Source organism: Stegastes partitus, unplaced genomic scaffold, assembly GCF_000690725.1.
Source record: "Stegastes partitus isolate 25-593 unplaced genomic scaffold, Stegastes_partitus-1.0.2 Scaffold1623, whole genome shotgun sequence".
NCBI lineage: Eukaryota > Metazoa > Chordata > Actinopteri > Pomacentridae > Stegastes > Stegastes partitus.
Window position 1 is genome coordinate 31152 of NW_007579354.1, and position 19275 is coordinate 50426.

The following is a 19275-nucleotide window of genomic DNA, read 5'->3' on the forward strand; positions in this document are numbered from 1 at the left end:
TAACAAAAGTAAAACATATTTAAATATATTTTAACATATTTAAAACATCTGTGAAATAGCAGCGATATCAAATGTGGAGACGAAGGCGCTGATGTTAGACAATCATCAGACTGATACCGATACATCGTGCATCCCCAGTAGAAATGTATATTATCAAAGCAGCTTCAGGGCAGCGTTTGCGTACACATCATACTTTCTGTTCAAGTGAACACACAGTACAGCCATGTGGTTTCTTACTTCCAGCAGGAGGCTGCTTTCATTGACGCCGTTGCCCAGTGGAATGCTCTCTTTCCTGGGTTCAGGGTTAGAGGATGGTGTGCTGATGTTGTGCTTCCTGGAGATCTTCTCTTGACTCGCTATGAAAAAAAACAGAAATAAAAATGGGTAAACAGGCTGCCACAAGGGACACATTTAAAAAAAAAAAAAAAACTAACATCCACTGGTGAGTGTGTAAAAGATGATAGAAACAGGAGGAAAGTTATGCATCCTGAATTCAGCCCTTAAATTGACCTCATACAAGCTGGGACATGTGCTCCTATCTGCTGCATCCAAGGTCTGGAAATCAAGCACGCCCGACACAAGTCAGATTCTTAACTTCAATAAATTTGCTCAGAACACGGAGCATATATTAGGAATCCTGTCGACACAGGAAAAGTAGAGAATGATAACAGTAATGAGTCTGTTTTCCAAAGTACGCTTGGACGGACTCCCACAGCCTCTGATCTGGTAGTGAGAGAGCTGGACCAGCGCTCAGACATGTGGCGGACACATTAAATGTATCAGTCTCCTTTTTTTTTCTTTGCACTGCACTAATGCCAGGTATTAGTCTGCGAGGTGGGCAAGTCTAACAAGACAAAACAGTGGAGGATTTCAGGACTTTACAGGATTCCTCACACACGATACAGCCACATGCAAAACTCGGTGAAAGTGAGGCGTCAACTGGGGCATCTGGGAGGCCTGATTCAAGTAGGTAACTAAATATAATCAAAATATTTAGTAAAAATAACCTTCAAGTTTACTGATTAGTAAATATGTCGCTTATAAATGGTAAAAGATCAGTAATAATAAATGTAATGGTGAAAATCATCTTGTTAAAGCATCAACTCAAAGCAAAAAGTAAAAATCAGCTCATTTATTAAAACTGACACAAAAGAGCCAGACGATGTTTTTCATTCATGAAACTCTGCAAAGACGAGCGTCGCCCTTGCAGAAGTGAAAGCTTTCCAGTTCCAGTGATGCCGTTGTCTCGCTGAGCCTGACCCCTGGCCTCTTTGTGAAGCGGAGACAATGGATCACACAGCGGCGTCCTGCTATATTTTACCCCTACAGACAATATAACAAGTGGATAATGTAAAGAGCGTGTTTCACTCTGGCGGCTGTAATCTCTGCACACGCTGCGATGTAGCTCTAATGTAGCCCTGCCTCTTAATCGCTCCCTTGCTCTTTTGTGCTATCGGCTTTCTTTTTTTCTTTTTTTTTTTTTTTGAGTATAGTACAAATATCACAACTAAGTCACACTCCATCAACCACTACACACACACACCACCATGTTCTTTCCACCTCAGAGTAAGGCCTACTTACTACCACGCCACACTGTGTGTACATGCAATTAGCCTATACGAGTGTGGCGTGCTGAATTGTCACATGTGCCCCGGTGACGTATGCGTTGCGTGTTGGAGGCATGTTTGCGTGTTTCTCTTATGGGTGTGCTGTCAGGGGGCATGTGGCTCACTCCAAGAGATCAGCCCTTCACTCCGTCACTTATTGTAGCAGGCACAGATTAGTCACGCAACGCACGCACACACATCATAGCTTCATTATGAAAAACTATCTAAGTATGCATGTATATATCTTCGTATAGTCCCCACCCCCAGCGGATAACCCCATTACGGCTTCCTCCCCCCTTTAACCTTCCCCTATCTCCCATCCTCCCTTCCATCCCTCCCCCATCCACGCTCCTTCAGCCCTCCTCCCTCGTCTCTCCACCCTTTTTTCTTTGTTCGGCTCGGCATCGCAGGCGATCGACGACCGATTTCGTGATGCTAGGAGAGTTCCCCTCCTCTTAAATCCACGCCGAAGCACGCAAAGCTAATGCGCCTATTCTTTTCCCCCCCTCTCGTCCATACATTTTGTGCGGATTAGTGTTTTTCACGTACACTCATTTAGTTGGTTTATTCAAGCTAAAGGTGGAAATAAAGGCCGCAATGTTGCTGAAACTCTGGCCGCTGAGAGCACTGACAGGCGGCTTCATGAACTCATAAAAGCCGGTAATAATGTTAAGTATTTTGTCATCACCTCCGCTAGGTGCTAACACACACAAACAAACAGAGTCAGACAGCCACACACACACACACACAACCATTCTGTTCAATCACCGCAATATCGTCCAACCAGTGGAAACCATTGCAGAGGGAAATGAATCTAATAACCGTCTTTATTTTCCTCCTTCAACGCCTCATGTATTTTTGTTTTCTCTCTTACGGCAGCTTTTGGAGAGGATGCGGCGTCAGGAAAGACAAACACGCGGGATGATTAATTATCGGCACCGGCACTTCCTCTGCCAACAATACCGGCTTTATTCATCGCCACTCATGTCTTCGGCTTTGCTTTTCTTTGCCTCTATTTTCTCCCTCTCTGCTCGAAAAAGGAAAACAGAGTAGGTAATGGTGAGGCGTTTATGTGCTCTGTGTGAGGACAGGGTGTTAAGTAAAAAGTGACAAGTAGCGGGATGTAGATGCTGCCAAAGGGTGAGGCTGAAAGTGTCTAGCTCCTCTAGCTGGCCAGGTCCGGCTTTCCATTTCCACTGAGTATACAAAATACTAAGACCACCCGCCAAATATTAAGCTCCAGAATGATTAGATTTTCGTAATCTAAGTCGTTTCAATTGTCTCAGGACTTCAACTGGCTCAGAGCGACATGGGATAAGTGACCATGGAGCTTATAATGACATTAGATGAGTTTGACTTGTTGAATTGAAACAATGATAGAAAAGATTGCTGTGAGCCAAAAGAACCATTTCTGGTGCTTCTGTTAGGATAAAAAAAAAAAACAATTAAATGATCTCTCTTTCACCCAACTGCTGCTTGTTGCCATGAGCACAGCCCTTATCATGGTAGTATTTACATCTGCGGCCTCTAGGGGGGGGAGGTGACTTTAGCTTTGTAGCAGACGGATGTGCACAGAACAGTCTGGGTGTGTTTGCCTGTTTTTAACACCCTTTCCTCTAAAGCCACTTCCTCTTGTAATACCAAGAACAACTGAAACAGAGAAAAAATAGAGAGAAAAATAAAGAGAAAGCTAAAAAGAGACAAAAAGAAGAAAAAGAAAGCCTCTGTAAGGAGAGAGAAGGTAGAACTGTCTCTGAGGGCCCATCATGTCACTGACATGCTTTTATTCTGGCAAAAAAAAGAAATGTCTCACAAAATGATGAAAAAAGCAGAGATGAATATTTCAATGCAATCTTGTACATTGGAGTAGATTCAGAGATGGCATGACATTATGTTGAAGAGTCCTGCAGAGGAGTGCTGCACGACTTTAAGTGATTTATAAATCGTGAGCACAAGGGTAGCATGCGTTTTGAATGGAATGCTAGATAATACTCCGGGTCTGTTCTTTAGATCATGTTCCTATCCAGAGCAATGTGCAGTGAGGAGCAAGTGAGTGTTCATACATGATACATGCTCACACACAACACCAGCTGCTGCACGGCTTTAACCTGGGACCCACCAGCCCGCATGAGTCAAACAGGTGCCGTAGCGTTTCTGGGCTTTTCATTGCTTTAAACGCTGCCAGTTTATAGTAATCTGAAGCAGAAATGAACTCAATATGTTTGGCGATAGTAGTAAGTAGTGGTTGACAGTAATAGTTGTTATTTAACACATTAATGAGCGGTTACATATGTCAAGCTTAAAAAATAAGATGCACTGTTGAAGCGAGCAGTAAATAGAATTATTAAACCCTCTTCAGCCCAAAACACGATGTTTTAAAGGTATGTTAACTTTGAAAAATATTTATCAGAACCACAAACTGTAGAAAAAAACACGTCATAATTTGAAGAGTAAATTTGCAAAAACAGATAACTCCATCCTCACAAACCTTCAGAAAACCCACTTTTCCGTCATCTACCTGAGACAACATCAGTCAAACTTCAGTTATCTCGATTTTTGTCATTTCCACTGAGTCAGATCCACTCAGCTTCAGTGTGACTGATACTATCTCATGCAAACAACAAAAAAATAAGTTTTCTGAAAATCGGCAAAAATGGAGTTATCGGTTTTTGCAAATGAACTCTTCATTTCATCATGTGTGATGTGCAGGTTAAGCTTAAAGTTGTGATAGTTCATCATAGTGACTTTATATCACATGATACATTTAAAAATGCCCTAAAATAAGCATTTGGAGTAATCAGAATTTGTAAAAAACAAACAAAATCAATGTATTTCTTGGTTGAAGTTAGCAACCATTAGTAGCTCAGCTGCAACCGAAAAACACAGGTACTATTTGGTTCATAGGTGGGCTGAACTGCAGGCTGTGTTTACAAAAAATAGATGGAAGGCAAATGCGGAAACAAATTAAAAATATAAGTAGAAAATCTATGTATATTTATAGATACATATCTATACTTTGCAGAGCCACCTTTTTTTTTTGTGGCAACACCTGTGGGCACTTGGAGATTTTAAATATTACTTGTTTTTTCTGATTTATGGCATTTTCCTGCACAACAGAGATCTTTGAGGTACTTTCTGCTTCTAGCCATGGCAGGACTTTATACTGTGGTGAAAAATGAGTCCACGGTGAGTAAAAATGCAGCAAACAACTCTCAGAAACAGCTTCAGCTTTCAAGGTTTAATGCATTAGTAATAGTAATACTTTAATTTTGCAATAAAAGTGCTTTGACAGTCTTCAGATACAGCTCCTTACTGTTAAATATTTTGCACATTGCAGTATTCTGAGCGAACATCCTGCGCTGAGGCTTCGTGTCTCCCTGATTCGAGCAGCATGGGTGCCATCTTTTGGCAGCTGATCCTCAGCTGTGAGTTTGGCTTGTAAAAGAAGAGCTCCAGACCCGAACATGCGAGCGCTGAGCAGCACAGCAATCCCTCCCCTCCCACAAGGCTTGCGTGAGTAGAGAAAACTGTGTGTGTGTGTGTGTTGGTGTGTGTGTTCATGTGTGTGTGTTTGTTGAGGTTGGGTTGGCTTTCTGCCACCTCCTTTGCCTATTCCCGCCCCCTTCCCTCAGCACTCGTCTTCTGTGTCTCTCTGTCTCTCTCTCTCTCTCTCTCTCTGCAGGCACAGGAAATCCACAGCGGAGAGAGCAATACCAACACAGAGCGAGAGAGAGAGAGAAGCTGGCTGATCAAGGGCTGGTTGTCACGCGAGCGAGCCGTCTGTCAATCTCCCCCCCCTTCCTCCTGACAGGCTGCTGGCGGACGGCCAAGGCCTTGCGTGCAAGCCGGCGAGCCACATTAGCCCATAAAGAATTTCATAATAGCAACAGCTGTTAAATATTGATGACTGCTGGCAAGCGCTCAATGGTGCTCCGCAAAAAGGTTAAGCCTGCACTGTAATGGAAGCTAATACTTCATTATGCCACAGATCAAATGTCCGGATCTCGCCCCGTCCAAAACCAACCCTCACCATTTTTTTTTTCTCTCTTGTTTTTGCAAAGAAAAAAAAAAGGGATTTACTGTAAGAAAGTTTTTGGCATTTTCATAGTTTTTCTAAAGACAAACAGGAGCAGATTTCACCACCAGTTTAACTGAACTCTGGATACATACAGTACAGTACTGACTCCATCCCCGCTCATCCTACACACCGACATTAACGCTAAATTGAGATTTATAATCTTTCCGATATTGTTTTGGATGAGGAAAAAGTACTTTAGTTGGAGGCCGGGAAGGAATTACAAATATTCATCTTTCAGAGGAGATTATCATGTGAGTGAGTGATTTCTGCGGCGGCGGCGGCGGCGCGTGTGCATGTAGAGCTGTTAGGGGAAGCCTATCTCTGAAGCAGGAAAAAAAAAAAAAAACTGATTCCTGAATAGAACACAAACAAAGGCCTTGGTTGTACGCCTAGATACTGAAAAAGAAGGGAAGTGATATTATGACAAAGCAAATGGGATCACACAGAACGAAGGCTGGGATGGAAACCCAATTGTTTCCACTTCTCTGTTTTGGTTGGCAGGGAGATGCACCAGTCACCATGTTGTACAGAAGTAATATGTGTCCACACATGAGCCCTGGGGCAAAACAGACTTGTACAGCAACTTCTCTCGAGTGTATGTTGCTACTGTATGTGGCTTCGCTGCATGGTGCATCATAAAAGTGGCGCCATGCACTCTTCACACACACACACACACACACTGGAGGACTATTATAGCAATCATAATTTGAAAGTCATCTAATTGCTTCTATAAATAGAGAACATGACTGATTGCGGCACACATGTTTTATGTGATGTTTGTCTGCCGGGAAAATGGCTTTTCTGATGAATCCACTGAAAGAGCGACACACACGAGCGCAGCCAGCTAAAAGGCTGTCTAAACACTCCTAAATTTGGCTTGTCAAGCCTTGGGAAAATTAACCACAACATAAGCCCGATGTGGTGCAATATTTATACAGACAATTAGAAAAACTAACAGAATGCAAATGGTTGGGGGGCCCAAGGAGAATGTGCACGAATGTGACGTGTTCTCTGCTCACACACACACACACACACACACACACACACAAACACACACACACACACACACAGGCTGCATTCAGGCATGTGTTGCGTGAGATGAGCCAGTTATGCAGGAAAGCTTTTTATTTGACTGTACCCAAATGAATGCAACAGTGTATCTCCTAATTGAAGACAACAAGAAGCTCCAGTTTTCCTGCCGTTGCCGGGGACACGTTCCACCAGCAGCCCAACGTCGACCCCGGCCCTCCGTCCGCCGCTCAGCTGGGTTGAGCTCAGGATACGCGCCGCCTCATGAGTCACATATATTCCAGCAATAACGCTGCCTGGAGGCACCATGGCAACACATGTGTACACAATGCACGGACAGAAACATGTAGTGAAAGCGTGTTTTGTGGGGAGGGGGAGCGGAAGGGAAAGTCCATTGTTTGGCCTATTGTATAGCCATTACAACCTGTCTCCTTTGCTTCTATGTTTATGTCAGACTTCCTCTGATACACCCATTCAAATCGTGACATAATATATTTCCTTTTCAAAGCACCTCACCTCAACTGTGTATTTCCCCCTCTGCAGCTAGCGCACTTCGCTTTGTTTTAAATTGTTGGTGTACAGTAAGCGATCTTTTCCCGTTTATAATAATTAATAGCAAGAACTGTTGAATTTCTCATGCGATGCAATCTTTAGGGCGCGCATACAGAAGAGTGCAACATCCACATCTCGGATCCACTGCAGGAGACATCAGCTCTGGCATGCATGTACGTGTTTGCGTGGTTACTCTATAAATAGCTTTTCCTTGGATTCCTGTTTTGATGAGGATGGCTGTGGCTTGTTGCTCTCTCAAGGAGCTTGTGGTTAATAAAAGTTGCATTCAGGAACCCCACCTGGCCACAATAAAGCACAGGCCTTCTATTTTTGCACTCACACAATCTCTTTTTTCACGAACAGTCTGAGATTCGAGAGCTTGAAGTCGGCGTACAGTGTAAACTGTAAAGTTCATGTTAACGTTTGCTGGATGCCGTAAAGCCAAAAATTTTGAGTTTAATTAGGGATACATTTGTAATGAAAACCTCTCAGGCTTTATAAACAACAGGAAGCTTGCAAACAGATGTGCTATAAAAGGTGAGTTTAATGTTTTCAATTAATTAAATATGAAAATGCAGGGAACAGTGAGAGAGATGAAAGGGGAAAGGTAACAAGAGATGAACGATTTTCAGTGAATTTGACTGAGGCTTTGGTCTAAAGGACAATAAACACAATTAAACTCACTGCATTGGAGTTGCAGACACACACACTCAACAGTACAAGACCTTTGGCTCGCAAGGTATAGAATAAACAACCATCAAGTGTTTATTATATAGCTCCCTGGTCGTGCTGCACTATTTACTGCTGCAACAGACTTTTTCAGTACATGGAGTACCAGTACTTTTGACTTTCCTGCTTATTCTTACTGAAAAAGGAAATACTTGAGACAAGTCAAACAACTCGCGGAATAATTATTAGTTTTCTACCCCTGTATTTTCGTCTCGCTGAATTCCTGCATGAGAGGGGAGGAGGGCAAAAAGAGAGACGGAGAGGAGAGCAGAGGTTACAGTGTTCAGCATCACATGCAACTCCACTTCAGCAAAATGCTGTTTCCTTGCATTGCGTGCCAACAAGTGTCACTCTTATTATTCAAAATGACAGGGGGAGACAGAACCACAACAAGCCTCATATTATCCCTCTCGCGTTCTGCTCCTCGTCGGCCAGTCAAAAGCAATCCTCGCTTTGTTCCGTGGTCACCGTAAACAGAACAGGTTTTGTGGAAAAGGACCACACCTTTTGCAAAAAAAAGTTGATTTCATCAGTAAACCCATTTCTTTTTTTTCACCCATACAACCTCCACATAACAAGAGAGTAATCTGTTAAAAAGGATTATGGTGCCGTTTCGGCCCATTGAGGCAAATAATAATGGGCAGATGGTCCCTCAGGCTGAATCCATATGGGAGGAAAACTACACTAATGCTGCTGTAGCACGCAATGCTAAACAAATGCTAACCGCTGACACAGGGTGGAAAGAACGCTTCACAGCTTTACAACAAGTTGTGTTCGTTTGTGGAAGGTTGGGGGGAGACAGTGAGTTAAGCATGAAGTTAAAAATGGCTAATTTAATGCACTACTGTGCAGTGAGTTAGGGAGATGGTAAAGCTGCCACAGCGACGGAACAAGAGCTAAAAAAAGAGCAGGACAGTCGTACTTTTACAATATGTTACTGAAAAGCTACCACAGAGCTCCAGAACTTTTCCAGACCTCGTTTTCGCTTCATTTTTAGCCCGTCTAATAGTGTTTCAAATGGTTCATTAAGCTGAGAAGTAGGCACATTTTACCTCAGCCTTTAGTTCTCAGATCAGCAAGCTTGGAAAATCTTTTAACAGTAAGCAAGAAATGCGTAAACCTGCTGTATAATGGTATACAGTGTGCAGAATCCCCAGCACACACACACACACACACACACACACTGGCACAGAAAGACCCACCAATGTGTAATTAAATGGGTGTGAGGTGGTTAATGTGTCCAAGGTTGAGGGGGATCAAGTGATAGCCGTGATGCTGATCATGGTTTATGCATGGAAGCCATTAACCCGTCAGTCAAACAGACACTACCTGAGGTGTTATATATCTGCTGTGCATGAGTGCCAATGTGTGTGTGAGCAGGACCAATCTGTGACCCAGGTAATCTAGAGCAATAGCAGAATGCAGTATTTATTGGTGTCCCTCCACACACGGGCACAGTTGACTTTATTTTTCACCTCCTCGATCCATCCAGTTTCATTTTCAGGCATAGCAATTAACTGCATTGCAAGAAGGAGATAGTTCAGCGTGTGTTTTCTTTAATAGCTTCGAGGAAAACAAGATTTCACCTGAATGACAGTTTTAGAGCAGACTTTTGTGCGGCGCAACGGTTTCACCCTGATGTGATTCTGCTGAGCGTCACCTGTCAGCTCCACTTTAACCCGAGCGACTCTTCCCCTGCGCCTCTCACCGATAATATCGCACAACAATTTGGCCTCTCAAGGAGCTAATTCATTAAGCGACACGCTAACCCAACGGTAATCTGATTAGCGTTCTCTTAGCACCTCATCCCACTGTTGTAGGGCATTAAGCCGGAGCGGCAGGCAGGATCCCAGAGGCAACTCGGTGGCTTTGACACCAAAACCTCAAACGTAGAATGAGGTTGGCTGCAAAATGGGCAAGTTGGTGATTAGAAGGAAGAATTTAGATAACAAGATAGAGGGTTTGTGAAAGGGAAGATTTACACCTATGAACAGCAAAAATGTCCATCTTGACAAAAGTTTAAGATTTGTAATATTATGTGTTAACAAAAAAAATCTGCAGTCCTGACAAAATATTAATGTGGTAATAGACCTATTTTAATATCATCCACCTGTGCTACTTTATAGATGGATAAAACCTTCACTCAAACCCATGTTAACCTTTCTATAAAGAACGTTTTTTAAAGGTGTTTCTGAAGCTTTTCAACAATGACGACACTGCATGCATCAGATACTGTTTCTTGGAACGCTCTCAAGTGATAATGTTAAAAAATTAAAAAGACAAAGCTCAGTATAAGTCTTCCAAAAACATCGGCCTTTGTTCTCTGTGGGAGTTCTGGGAGGACAGGTGAAAACACAGCAACGTGGCCTTTGTCATGTCCGGACATATCGTGACTGTCCACTTCATGTTCTCCCATCTGTGCCTCTTGCATGTCACCACTGCCCTCTAATCCAAGCCTGTTTATGTTAACAGTGTTTGCTCCGATCACTTCATTTGGCACAGGGAGGGAGGACACACACCCCCTGTGCTATCGCCCAGCAGGCGATATGTATGTTTGAGTACATACATGTGTGTGTGTGTGTGACTGAAGGATATAGGGGAGGCGGAGGGGCTTGATGGGGAATGATGGTGGGATCACGCAAGCTTGCTAAAAGAGGCAAAGTCAGGAGAGGAGTCACGCATGGTGGGACTTTGCTGCAGATGCCACTCAGTCGCCACTCCACTTCCTGGCATCTGGTGTTAGCGTGATGCTACGAGTGTATGTGTGTGTTATGTTTAATTCCCGACCAACTGAAGAGATTTCCAGAGTGTAAACAAACACTGACTTGTCTGCCCTCTCTAAACAGGCTGTCGCTCTGAATAGGAAGACTATTTTTCTCGCTGCACATGCAAATCTGCCAACTGTAGCACACTCAGCCGTGCTCCCTCTAGAGGGAACGTTGAACTGTACGGAGGGATGTTTGTGGAGTTGAATGGGTGCAATGCAACAAAAGGGGGGCACGCCACCTGCTTTAGTCTTTAAAGTCAGTTTACTAGTCTGTGGAAATATTTGTATGTCTTCTGTGGCTCTGAAGGATCTGTCAAGTCTGAGGAAACAGCCCATCATGTGACAGCGATGTACCTCAGGATGGACTTCCAGACTGAAATTTGTGACACAAAGCCTGTTTCTACAAAGTGTGGATGAGATTTTCTGCTATTAGCTGCGTTATTGGGAAGCTGACTCATATTAGGGACTAACGTAATAGGATTTCTTGGCATCTGCTGGTCTAAATTTGACCATTTTTCTATAAATCTAGTCTCTTGTGGGTGTCTCAAGATCATGGGAACACAAAGCTAAATCACTGGAGCAAGTCTTCAGTCCTTTGAACCCACTGTGGGCTCATTTTTCACTGACATATAAAGTCCTACACCTCTGCAGAAACAACTCAACCATGGCTAGAAGTAGAGAGAACTCAAAAATGTCTTGTGTGCAATCCCATAAATCACAACAACAAAAAAAACAACTGAAGTTAGTTTTCTTTGATTATTAATTTTCCAAAAAAAAATGAAAAACCTGGAATCAACGTGAGCAAGTGCCCACATGTTCTAACAATACTGGTTCTACGGATATTTACCGACTTGCATTTTTCTTCAAAGTCTGCGAACTCGGTGTTTTTCTCTCAGCGCTTCACCGAGCTGAATGTATCCGCCAACAACCTGCTAACAACTTCCTGCTGCATGTGCTGTTTTTGATCCATGCTGTATTTATTTTTATTACTCATGTATGTTTTATTTTGTACTCAATCTCTCTAATTTGTTTCCTATCTGCGCTGTGTAAACACATCCTGCAGTTCAGAGGAATGGTCACACGTGACCGTTAGTCACAGCTGAGTCACTGATGGCTTCAGGGTTGCGGTGAGGAGGACAGAATTTTTTGTTTTTTTTCCGTCATCTGGTGCAAACGATTTCATTTTGGTAAATTTTTAAAGGAAACACAGAGAACTAAGTGATTTCGATGACATATTACCATTATTTTAAGCTCAGATTTGGTTTATTTTCCAGACGTAACCACACGTAAACACCATTAGTTCAAAGACTGTTGGAAAGTTGAAAATTTGACTTGTTTTTTTAAGCTCTGATAAATGGTGTCATCATTTTCTTTTTCTTTTTTTTTAAACCCTCTGGTGCATTTTGGGGGTGAGAGGATTAATCAAAAGTGGACATTATTTGTAGCTACGAGGTCTTTAGATGTGTAATTTACCATGAAAACCAAGTCTCAACTTTCCATCCTAATTCCTGTGCAGAAACAAGCTGTGGTCAGAACAGATGTTCTGTCATCACATAATCATTGTTTACAGTTCCGATGAGCCGAAAAAGCTTGGAAGGTTTAAAGACATCATTAAAATAAACCCCTCATGCTGTTGAGCTGCTACGTTCAAGGGTTAAAGATATGCGAAAACTGGGGTATGGCCAGTTATGCAGTGGAGCTGGAGCAGGGTGAAGTTAAGGATGGTTTTAGTCTTCACCTAAATCCAAGTACATAAAAACAAAAATGTTCCTCTGTGTGAGGTTTATGGAGTTTCATAGGTCAGTGTTTATTTTTTGCGCTGTGTTTGTGTGCGTGCCTACGACACAGCGATTGTTTGTGTGTGTGTGTGTGTGTGTGTGTACGTGTGCTCCAGCCTGGTAATGATCTCATCACCATGTGGTTAAATCTCCTTGTCCCCTAAAATGAGACTCACGGAAGCGAAGTCGGAAGCCGTGGCGAGCGTGTGTGTTTGTGTGCGTGCGTTTGAATCGGGGTAAAAGAGGGATTGTTTCGGACGGCTAGGCAGAGTACAGTAGGGCGCAGCAGGGTCAGCAGACAGAATTGAGTGTCTCCGTCCACTGACCCAAAAGCCTCCGTGTCCCTAAATGACACACACAGACTCAAACCCTGAACCATATGTCGCACTACTTTAAACTGACTGTAAAACTTTCAGTCTACAAGTAAAGTAAAACTGGAGCTGAGCACCAATATTTAGTAAAATATACACATTGCTCCTGATTTCTAATTTGATCTAAACTGCCCTTAGACAATACAGGAAGGTAAGATTCTCAAGCAAACATGATCATATTGATGTTCTTCTTCTTTAAATGATTGATTACAGCAGGATGATTGCATGACAAACCTCAGACCAGATCCAAACCTCAGCCAGGATAGAGCTAAGCTAAAGATTTATCTGGTTGCCAAGTTTGGCCTTTATGTTCCTGTACTATCTAGAAATCTGCAGATGGTGAAGAGCGGCTCTGTCATGCTGTGGGAATGGACAAATGTGGAAAAAGTTTCAGAGAAAATATCGTAGGCTAATTTGATTTATGTAACTAGTAGGTATGATCCAGTAATAATATAATTTGATTTGTTGAGATTTATGTTGCTTATAAAGACGGCAGCTGGACGAAGCGCAGGATGAGATCACGTGCATCTGATATTTGTTTAGGGATCGTACAGACATGCATCTGTCAAACTCTTTAGAATGGTTGAAGTCCTGACGTGACTTCTTCACTTCTGATGTTTTGAAATCCAGCTAAACCAGAGAATTCCAGCAGTCAAGGTTCAGGAAGGTTGAAAACCCAAAGAGAGGTTCTCCTACATGCTGTACGGTGAACATCAGTATCTAATGCGCGGCACGCTTCTCAGACTACCCTTACAATTATCGCCTCCGCACTAATGAACCTCACATTACACCCTGTGCCCGTAAACCACCATTTAGGTTCAGCAGCACATAAACTTCCACTTCGGCTGTTTGGTGGCGCCCTACAGCTGAGACCTGTGGGCAACACCGCTGGACCAGCGCCCATATCCGCCTATCTGTGACTCCACTTCTGGCTTTTTTCATGTTGTCGCTTAATTTGAAGGGTTACTGAACACACTCGTCTGCGGCTCTGAGGGCTAAAAAAGAAAAATCCTATTTAGCCTCTTGCTGAGGTGATGAACTCCTCAAAAACTCTTCAAGACTGTTTATTCCTGATAAGATTTTGGAAATATAAAGTATTTATCTCTCAGTGCTTCTATTCCTACTTCACATCTACTAACGTTCACATATTCTGATCGTGTGTCCAAGCAGAAATGTGATTTATTTATTTTATTTATTAGCAGAGATGTTTGATGTCTGCACCCAAAAAAAAAAAAAGTGGAAAACTTCTACTTCTCTGTTTTTCTCATCTCTGGTGTTGCAGCCCAATTTCCTCACAGAAATCATCTCATCAAGTCTAACTGCTGCGCTGGGTGAGATGTGAGATGGCAGCATTTTTAAGAAAAAATACTCTTGAAACCTGCATAAGTATTGCGGTTTCAAACCCAAACTCTGAAGTAGCTGATTTGTCCACCGAGAGCTCCAAAGTCAACCTCACTTCATGGCTCGGTTTAATCACACTATAAATAGTCAGCTCGGCTTCAATGCTTCAGAATCACTTGTCATAATTTTCAAAATTTGGCTGCTAGAAATCTTTACATATAGAAAAGCAATTAAGGGATGTGTGGATTAATCATATTTTTTTTTTCAATCTGAGAAAATGACACCTCAGACAAGGTAGAAGCGAAGAACATGTGTTTGCAGAGCCGTTCATCTGAAGCCGTACTGTACTGTACTGTACTGTACTGTACTGTACTGTACTGTACTGTACGGCGCACTGCAGGCCAGTCCTCTAGTATTTTCTGCTTGACTTTTCAGCTGAGGTCTGATTTATGAGCAGGACCACAGAAATTCCTGTGCAATAGCTTCAGGATGTCAGAATAAGAGCAGCATCTCAGATTTGGAAAAGTAATAGCAGCTCAAAACACTGGTGTCCCTGCTAGCGACTCACGCGAGGCAGAAGATGTTCTTTCCTCTCTAGATTTGTGTTTTCAAGCTGGGATGAGTTTCCACGACTGTCAGCTGAACAGACAGCACAGGATTTGTCTGATATCAAAACTGATTTAATTTGAGCTGATTCTGTATAAAGTAAGCGTGATTTTTCTTTCTATTTCGGTACTATTTCTATCACGGCGTCCGGTGATTTAAATCAGCGCCACGGTCCTGTGGACAAAACTGTCACGTATCATTTAAATCCCGATCCGGTTACACTTAAGAACACAGGCTCGAAACTCACAATGGAAACATTGAATTTTAGCCATTTATGGACGCGGTGTCTTGCTCAAAGATACTTCGACTGCCGCTGGGTTTGAACCGCCGTCCGTTCGGGCTCCTGTCTCCCGTTACACACACACACACACACAAAATAAACACACCAAATACCCACATCCTCCTCACCCAAAAACAGTGCTGCAACTGTTTCTCATGTGACAGAGGAGGGGGGTGGGGGGAGCTGTTGAGCTGAGGGAGTGGCGGGGAATAGCGTGCGAAGACCTAATGCAATGTTTCAACCCCAGATGGGTCACATCAGTAGCCCGCAATCAACAAATTTGGCCCTGCCAAGTTTACACGCTTTATATGTCAAAAGGGACGGCGCAGAGAAAAGAGAGAAGGGCACCCTCCTCCTCCTCCCCCCCCGCCTTGCTGCTTTTATATCGGCCGCCACAGGTTATAATTATTAATTACTGTGACTGATTTTTCCATTGTGGAAGAAGAGAAGAGAAGAGAAGAGAAGAGAAGAGAAGAGAAGAGAAGAGAAGAGAAGAGAAGGATGTTCAGCATGACGAGAACCGAGAATCTGATTGAATGCAGAAAATAACAGAGAGCTGGTTCCAGACATCAGGCATTTTATGGGAAATTAGTAGGAATAGGTTAAATGCAGCAGATTCAAAGGGTCACGAGACATCCTCGAACCTACCACCCCGGTCTGCATTTTAGTACGGCAGGAAAAGCTCTGTGGTCTGCCGATCCATTTCCCCACCGACACCAGTGATTATTACCACCGCCGCAAAGCCATTTAGAACCGGCAAAACACCTTTGTGTCTGTCCACAGCGGTTAGTCTGAGCCAAGAGGACACCTGGTGAGAAACTTTAGACGGACGGCTTCCTAATGCCTTCACAGTAGGGATGTTTAAATAAGGCAGATGATATCACCGTCTCTTGAGAAATAAAGCTGGAGATAACACAAGTTTCAGCATCCTGCCTGAAATTATCAGTGACAAATCACAAACATGCATGCTTGCATTCGCACAAACAGGCACAGGACTAGACATACAAGAGATCTCTGTCTCACACACACACACACACACACACACACACACACACACACACACACAGATAACTCTCCACCATTCTCTTCCCATAGCAGTGTGTGGTCTTGTCATTCAGTCAGTTTCCACTGCGGCCTCTCATCTTTAAATAGCCTGCTATAATCTGTCCATTCAAGCACCGACACATCTAGTTTCAGAGCAGATTTTATACTCTACTGTGCACTTTAAAATCCAGCAGACTAGAAGATCTGAGCCCAGATCTGCTTTCAGGGTTGTGCACATAATGATGGAGGTTTGAAATAAGTGGAAAGTTCCCTTTCCTTGACACTGTCAGAGAGCGATTAATATCCTCTGAGTGAAAGTTGATTTAAATGACACTGTTCAATTACGAGTTCAAGTACAATTTACTGAAAGATCACAAAATAATGGCGTCAGAATGATGAAGTCTTGATGGTTTGTGTTTTCAGCGGAGCAAAATAGGATAATTATTTGTGAAACTGCTTGGGTGTGGGCTAATCCTCATCATGGACTTGTTTATGCAAGTACACTTGAATCTGAACTTAAGGGTGGTTGAATCTGGTGTTGCAATTCAAGCATCAGTTCCAATGATACTGACTAACAAAGGAGAGGTGGGAGGAAAAAAGAAAGAATGGAATTCCTTTGTAAGATAAAAAAAAAAAGAAAAAAAAAAGACAGAAAGAGAGGAGAAGATAAAGAGAATCCAGGGTGGGAACTGTCATAAAAAGAACAGAGAATGAGATTCAAAGTCTTTTTCCCACCGGACAATAAAACATGAAAAAGTGTGTGTTAGAAGGAAGGAGAAATCCTTTGTGGCTCCACTGTACTGAGGAGGAGAGTCGGAGAGAGCTCCAGATGTGTCTCAAACATGCCTCAAGTTTCATTGTGATACTTAGTGGGTCTTAGCGAAGCAGACCCGGGGTTTGTATTAAACCCAGTCCAGTCTGGCCCATGTTCACGCGCATCCAGATGGTTAGCATATGATAGATAGTTCTGACCTTAATTGTGCAGTTATCTTTTCAACGAAAACTGTACACAACGCTCGGCAAATTACTTACTTTTGATTTATTATGTAGCTACCGACAACAGCATTCCTCAGCATCTGTGCACAGCTTGATCTGGAGAGAAGCTTCGAGTCAATGCTTAAAAGTTAAAGCTAAATATGTTGGCTTTATTTTGCCCATAACTGTTGCTTGTAGGTGCGAGTGCTCGTAAGAAAAAAAACACACTGAAGCGTATTGAATTGCTTCATGGATTCTAGGCACCTGTGTTCATGAGGACAAAAACACTTCCAGCAAACGGAGAAGCTCTCGCAACCCCTCCCTCATTTCAACACTTCCCCGATGTGAAAGTCAGCGGCTGACATCACCTCTCCTTTCCTGCCTCGCTCCCCTCTTCCCCTTTGCTCGGCGGTCACAGCTTCTCCCTGTCCAAACATTTAGTGTCATTATGCCACAATAGAGAAATTCACCTTCGATCACCAGCAGGGAATCACTGAGGCAGGAGAGGAGGCAGCCCAGTGAGGGGAGCCGGGCGAGGAGAGAGGAGGATGGAAGTGGTGCCACCTCGTTTGAAAGGAAAATATTACACACAATGGCTGATTTTTGCAATTTAAACAGTCTCAGAATTCTTTTTTTTTTAAATAACAAACCAACAACAAATACAACAATACATCCTCCCTTCAGCACGTCAACGAACCCAACAACAAAACAAGAAGTAAGACATAACATCGAGGAAAAAAATGTTGATGAGGGTCTTTGTGCAGCAGGGAGTACGTCCAAAATTCAGATTTTTGACTTTGCTTTTCTGGAAGTTGATTAATTAAAGCTTCGTGTCTACCTCATAGTTTCCATCACATGTCAAACATTCACTTAAAAGAGGCTGACAGTTCAATGGAAACGCTGCTACGGTTAAATTCTGTAAGTTCACATTCACTTGAGTTGAAGCCAAACAAGCTGATTGATAAAATGCCAACTGGAACAGAAAATGCTACGCTGTGGGCTTTGTTTGGCATTTTTTTCTTCTTCTTCTTTTTTTTTATAAGTTACTTAAATCACATCTGACTGAGAGTGAATCTTTAATCTGGCACATAATCCCACAGCGTAATCAGCTTCACTGTTCTTATGAAGAATGAAATAAAAGACGCTTTGACAAAAGGAAGAAAGAGCCGAGACGGAGGGAAGATTTCGCTTCTGATTGCTAGTTCCAGGTGCTGATCGTGTGTGTGTGTGTGTGTGATCTCATCTGATCAGTGTCAGGAATGACACCTCCGCATCCTCGAGGCATCTGAGGAGAGTGTGTGTGTGTGTGGGTGTGTGTGTGTGTGTGTGTGTGTGTTGCATTTACACGTGGCTGCACCACATCAATGATTTGTATCCGAGCGGGGTGTGTGTGTGAATATGAGTGCCATCTTTGATTCTACCTGATCATTGTTAACTATGTCAGCTCCGTATCCTGGAGGGTGTGTGTGTGTGTGAGTGTGTGTGTGAGTGTGTGCCGCTGTGGGAGGGAAAGAGCTGGGATTCCCTAAAGCGTGTTCAGTAAATCCTCAACCGGCACGGATTCCCAGGCATCGCGTGCAGCAGGGTGGGACTCCCGCGCTAAGCCACGCCCCCGCACATATACTGTACACACACGCTCGCAAAAGACAACAGCTCGTAACAGAGGACGGTGTAACAGTTAGGTGCAGGGCTTAAGCTGGTGTCGTGGGAGGGTTAATGGATTTCAACCATTTATTCACCTGTCATCCCCATTAAATCCATAGCCGGTCCTTCCGTGACCAAATGAGACCTCTTATCTCTGTAACAGCCCTCGTCTGGTTAACCTCAACCCCGGCGGTGTGTGTCAGTGGAAATGCATATTCCCTGTACGCTCTCGGCAGCACTCCTGGAAACACAGAATGATACTTATCTCATGTAAATAGGAGAGCAATACCTGCCTCTACAAAGAATCCTCAATGTGCTTGCGATTTCGGCTCGAACACCTAAAGACAAATGCGGTTTAGACGCTAAAGAGCAGGTTTGGCTGATGAGTCTCGCATGCCGAGGAAGTTCTGGTTGCAGTGTGGGTGGTCAGTCCACAATAGATCAGAGCACTGACAAGAAAAACCAGTCTGAACT

General features: G+C 43.2%; 1 protein-coding gene across 1 annotated transcript in view; it reads right to left on the minus strand.

The window, feature by feature from the left end:
* LOC103371639 (uncharacterized) overlaps positions 1-19275 on the minus strand; it is a 70822-nt gene that overhangs the window by 18770 nt on the left and 32777 nt on the right. The window contains exon 4 of the mRNA XM_008301029.1: positions 238-356. Coding sequence (XP_008299251.1) covers positions 238-356 — 119 coding nt within the window. The remainder of the gene's footprint in view (positions 1-237; positions 357-19275) is intronic.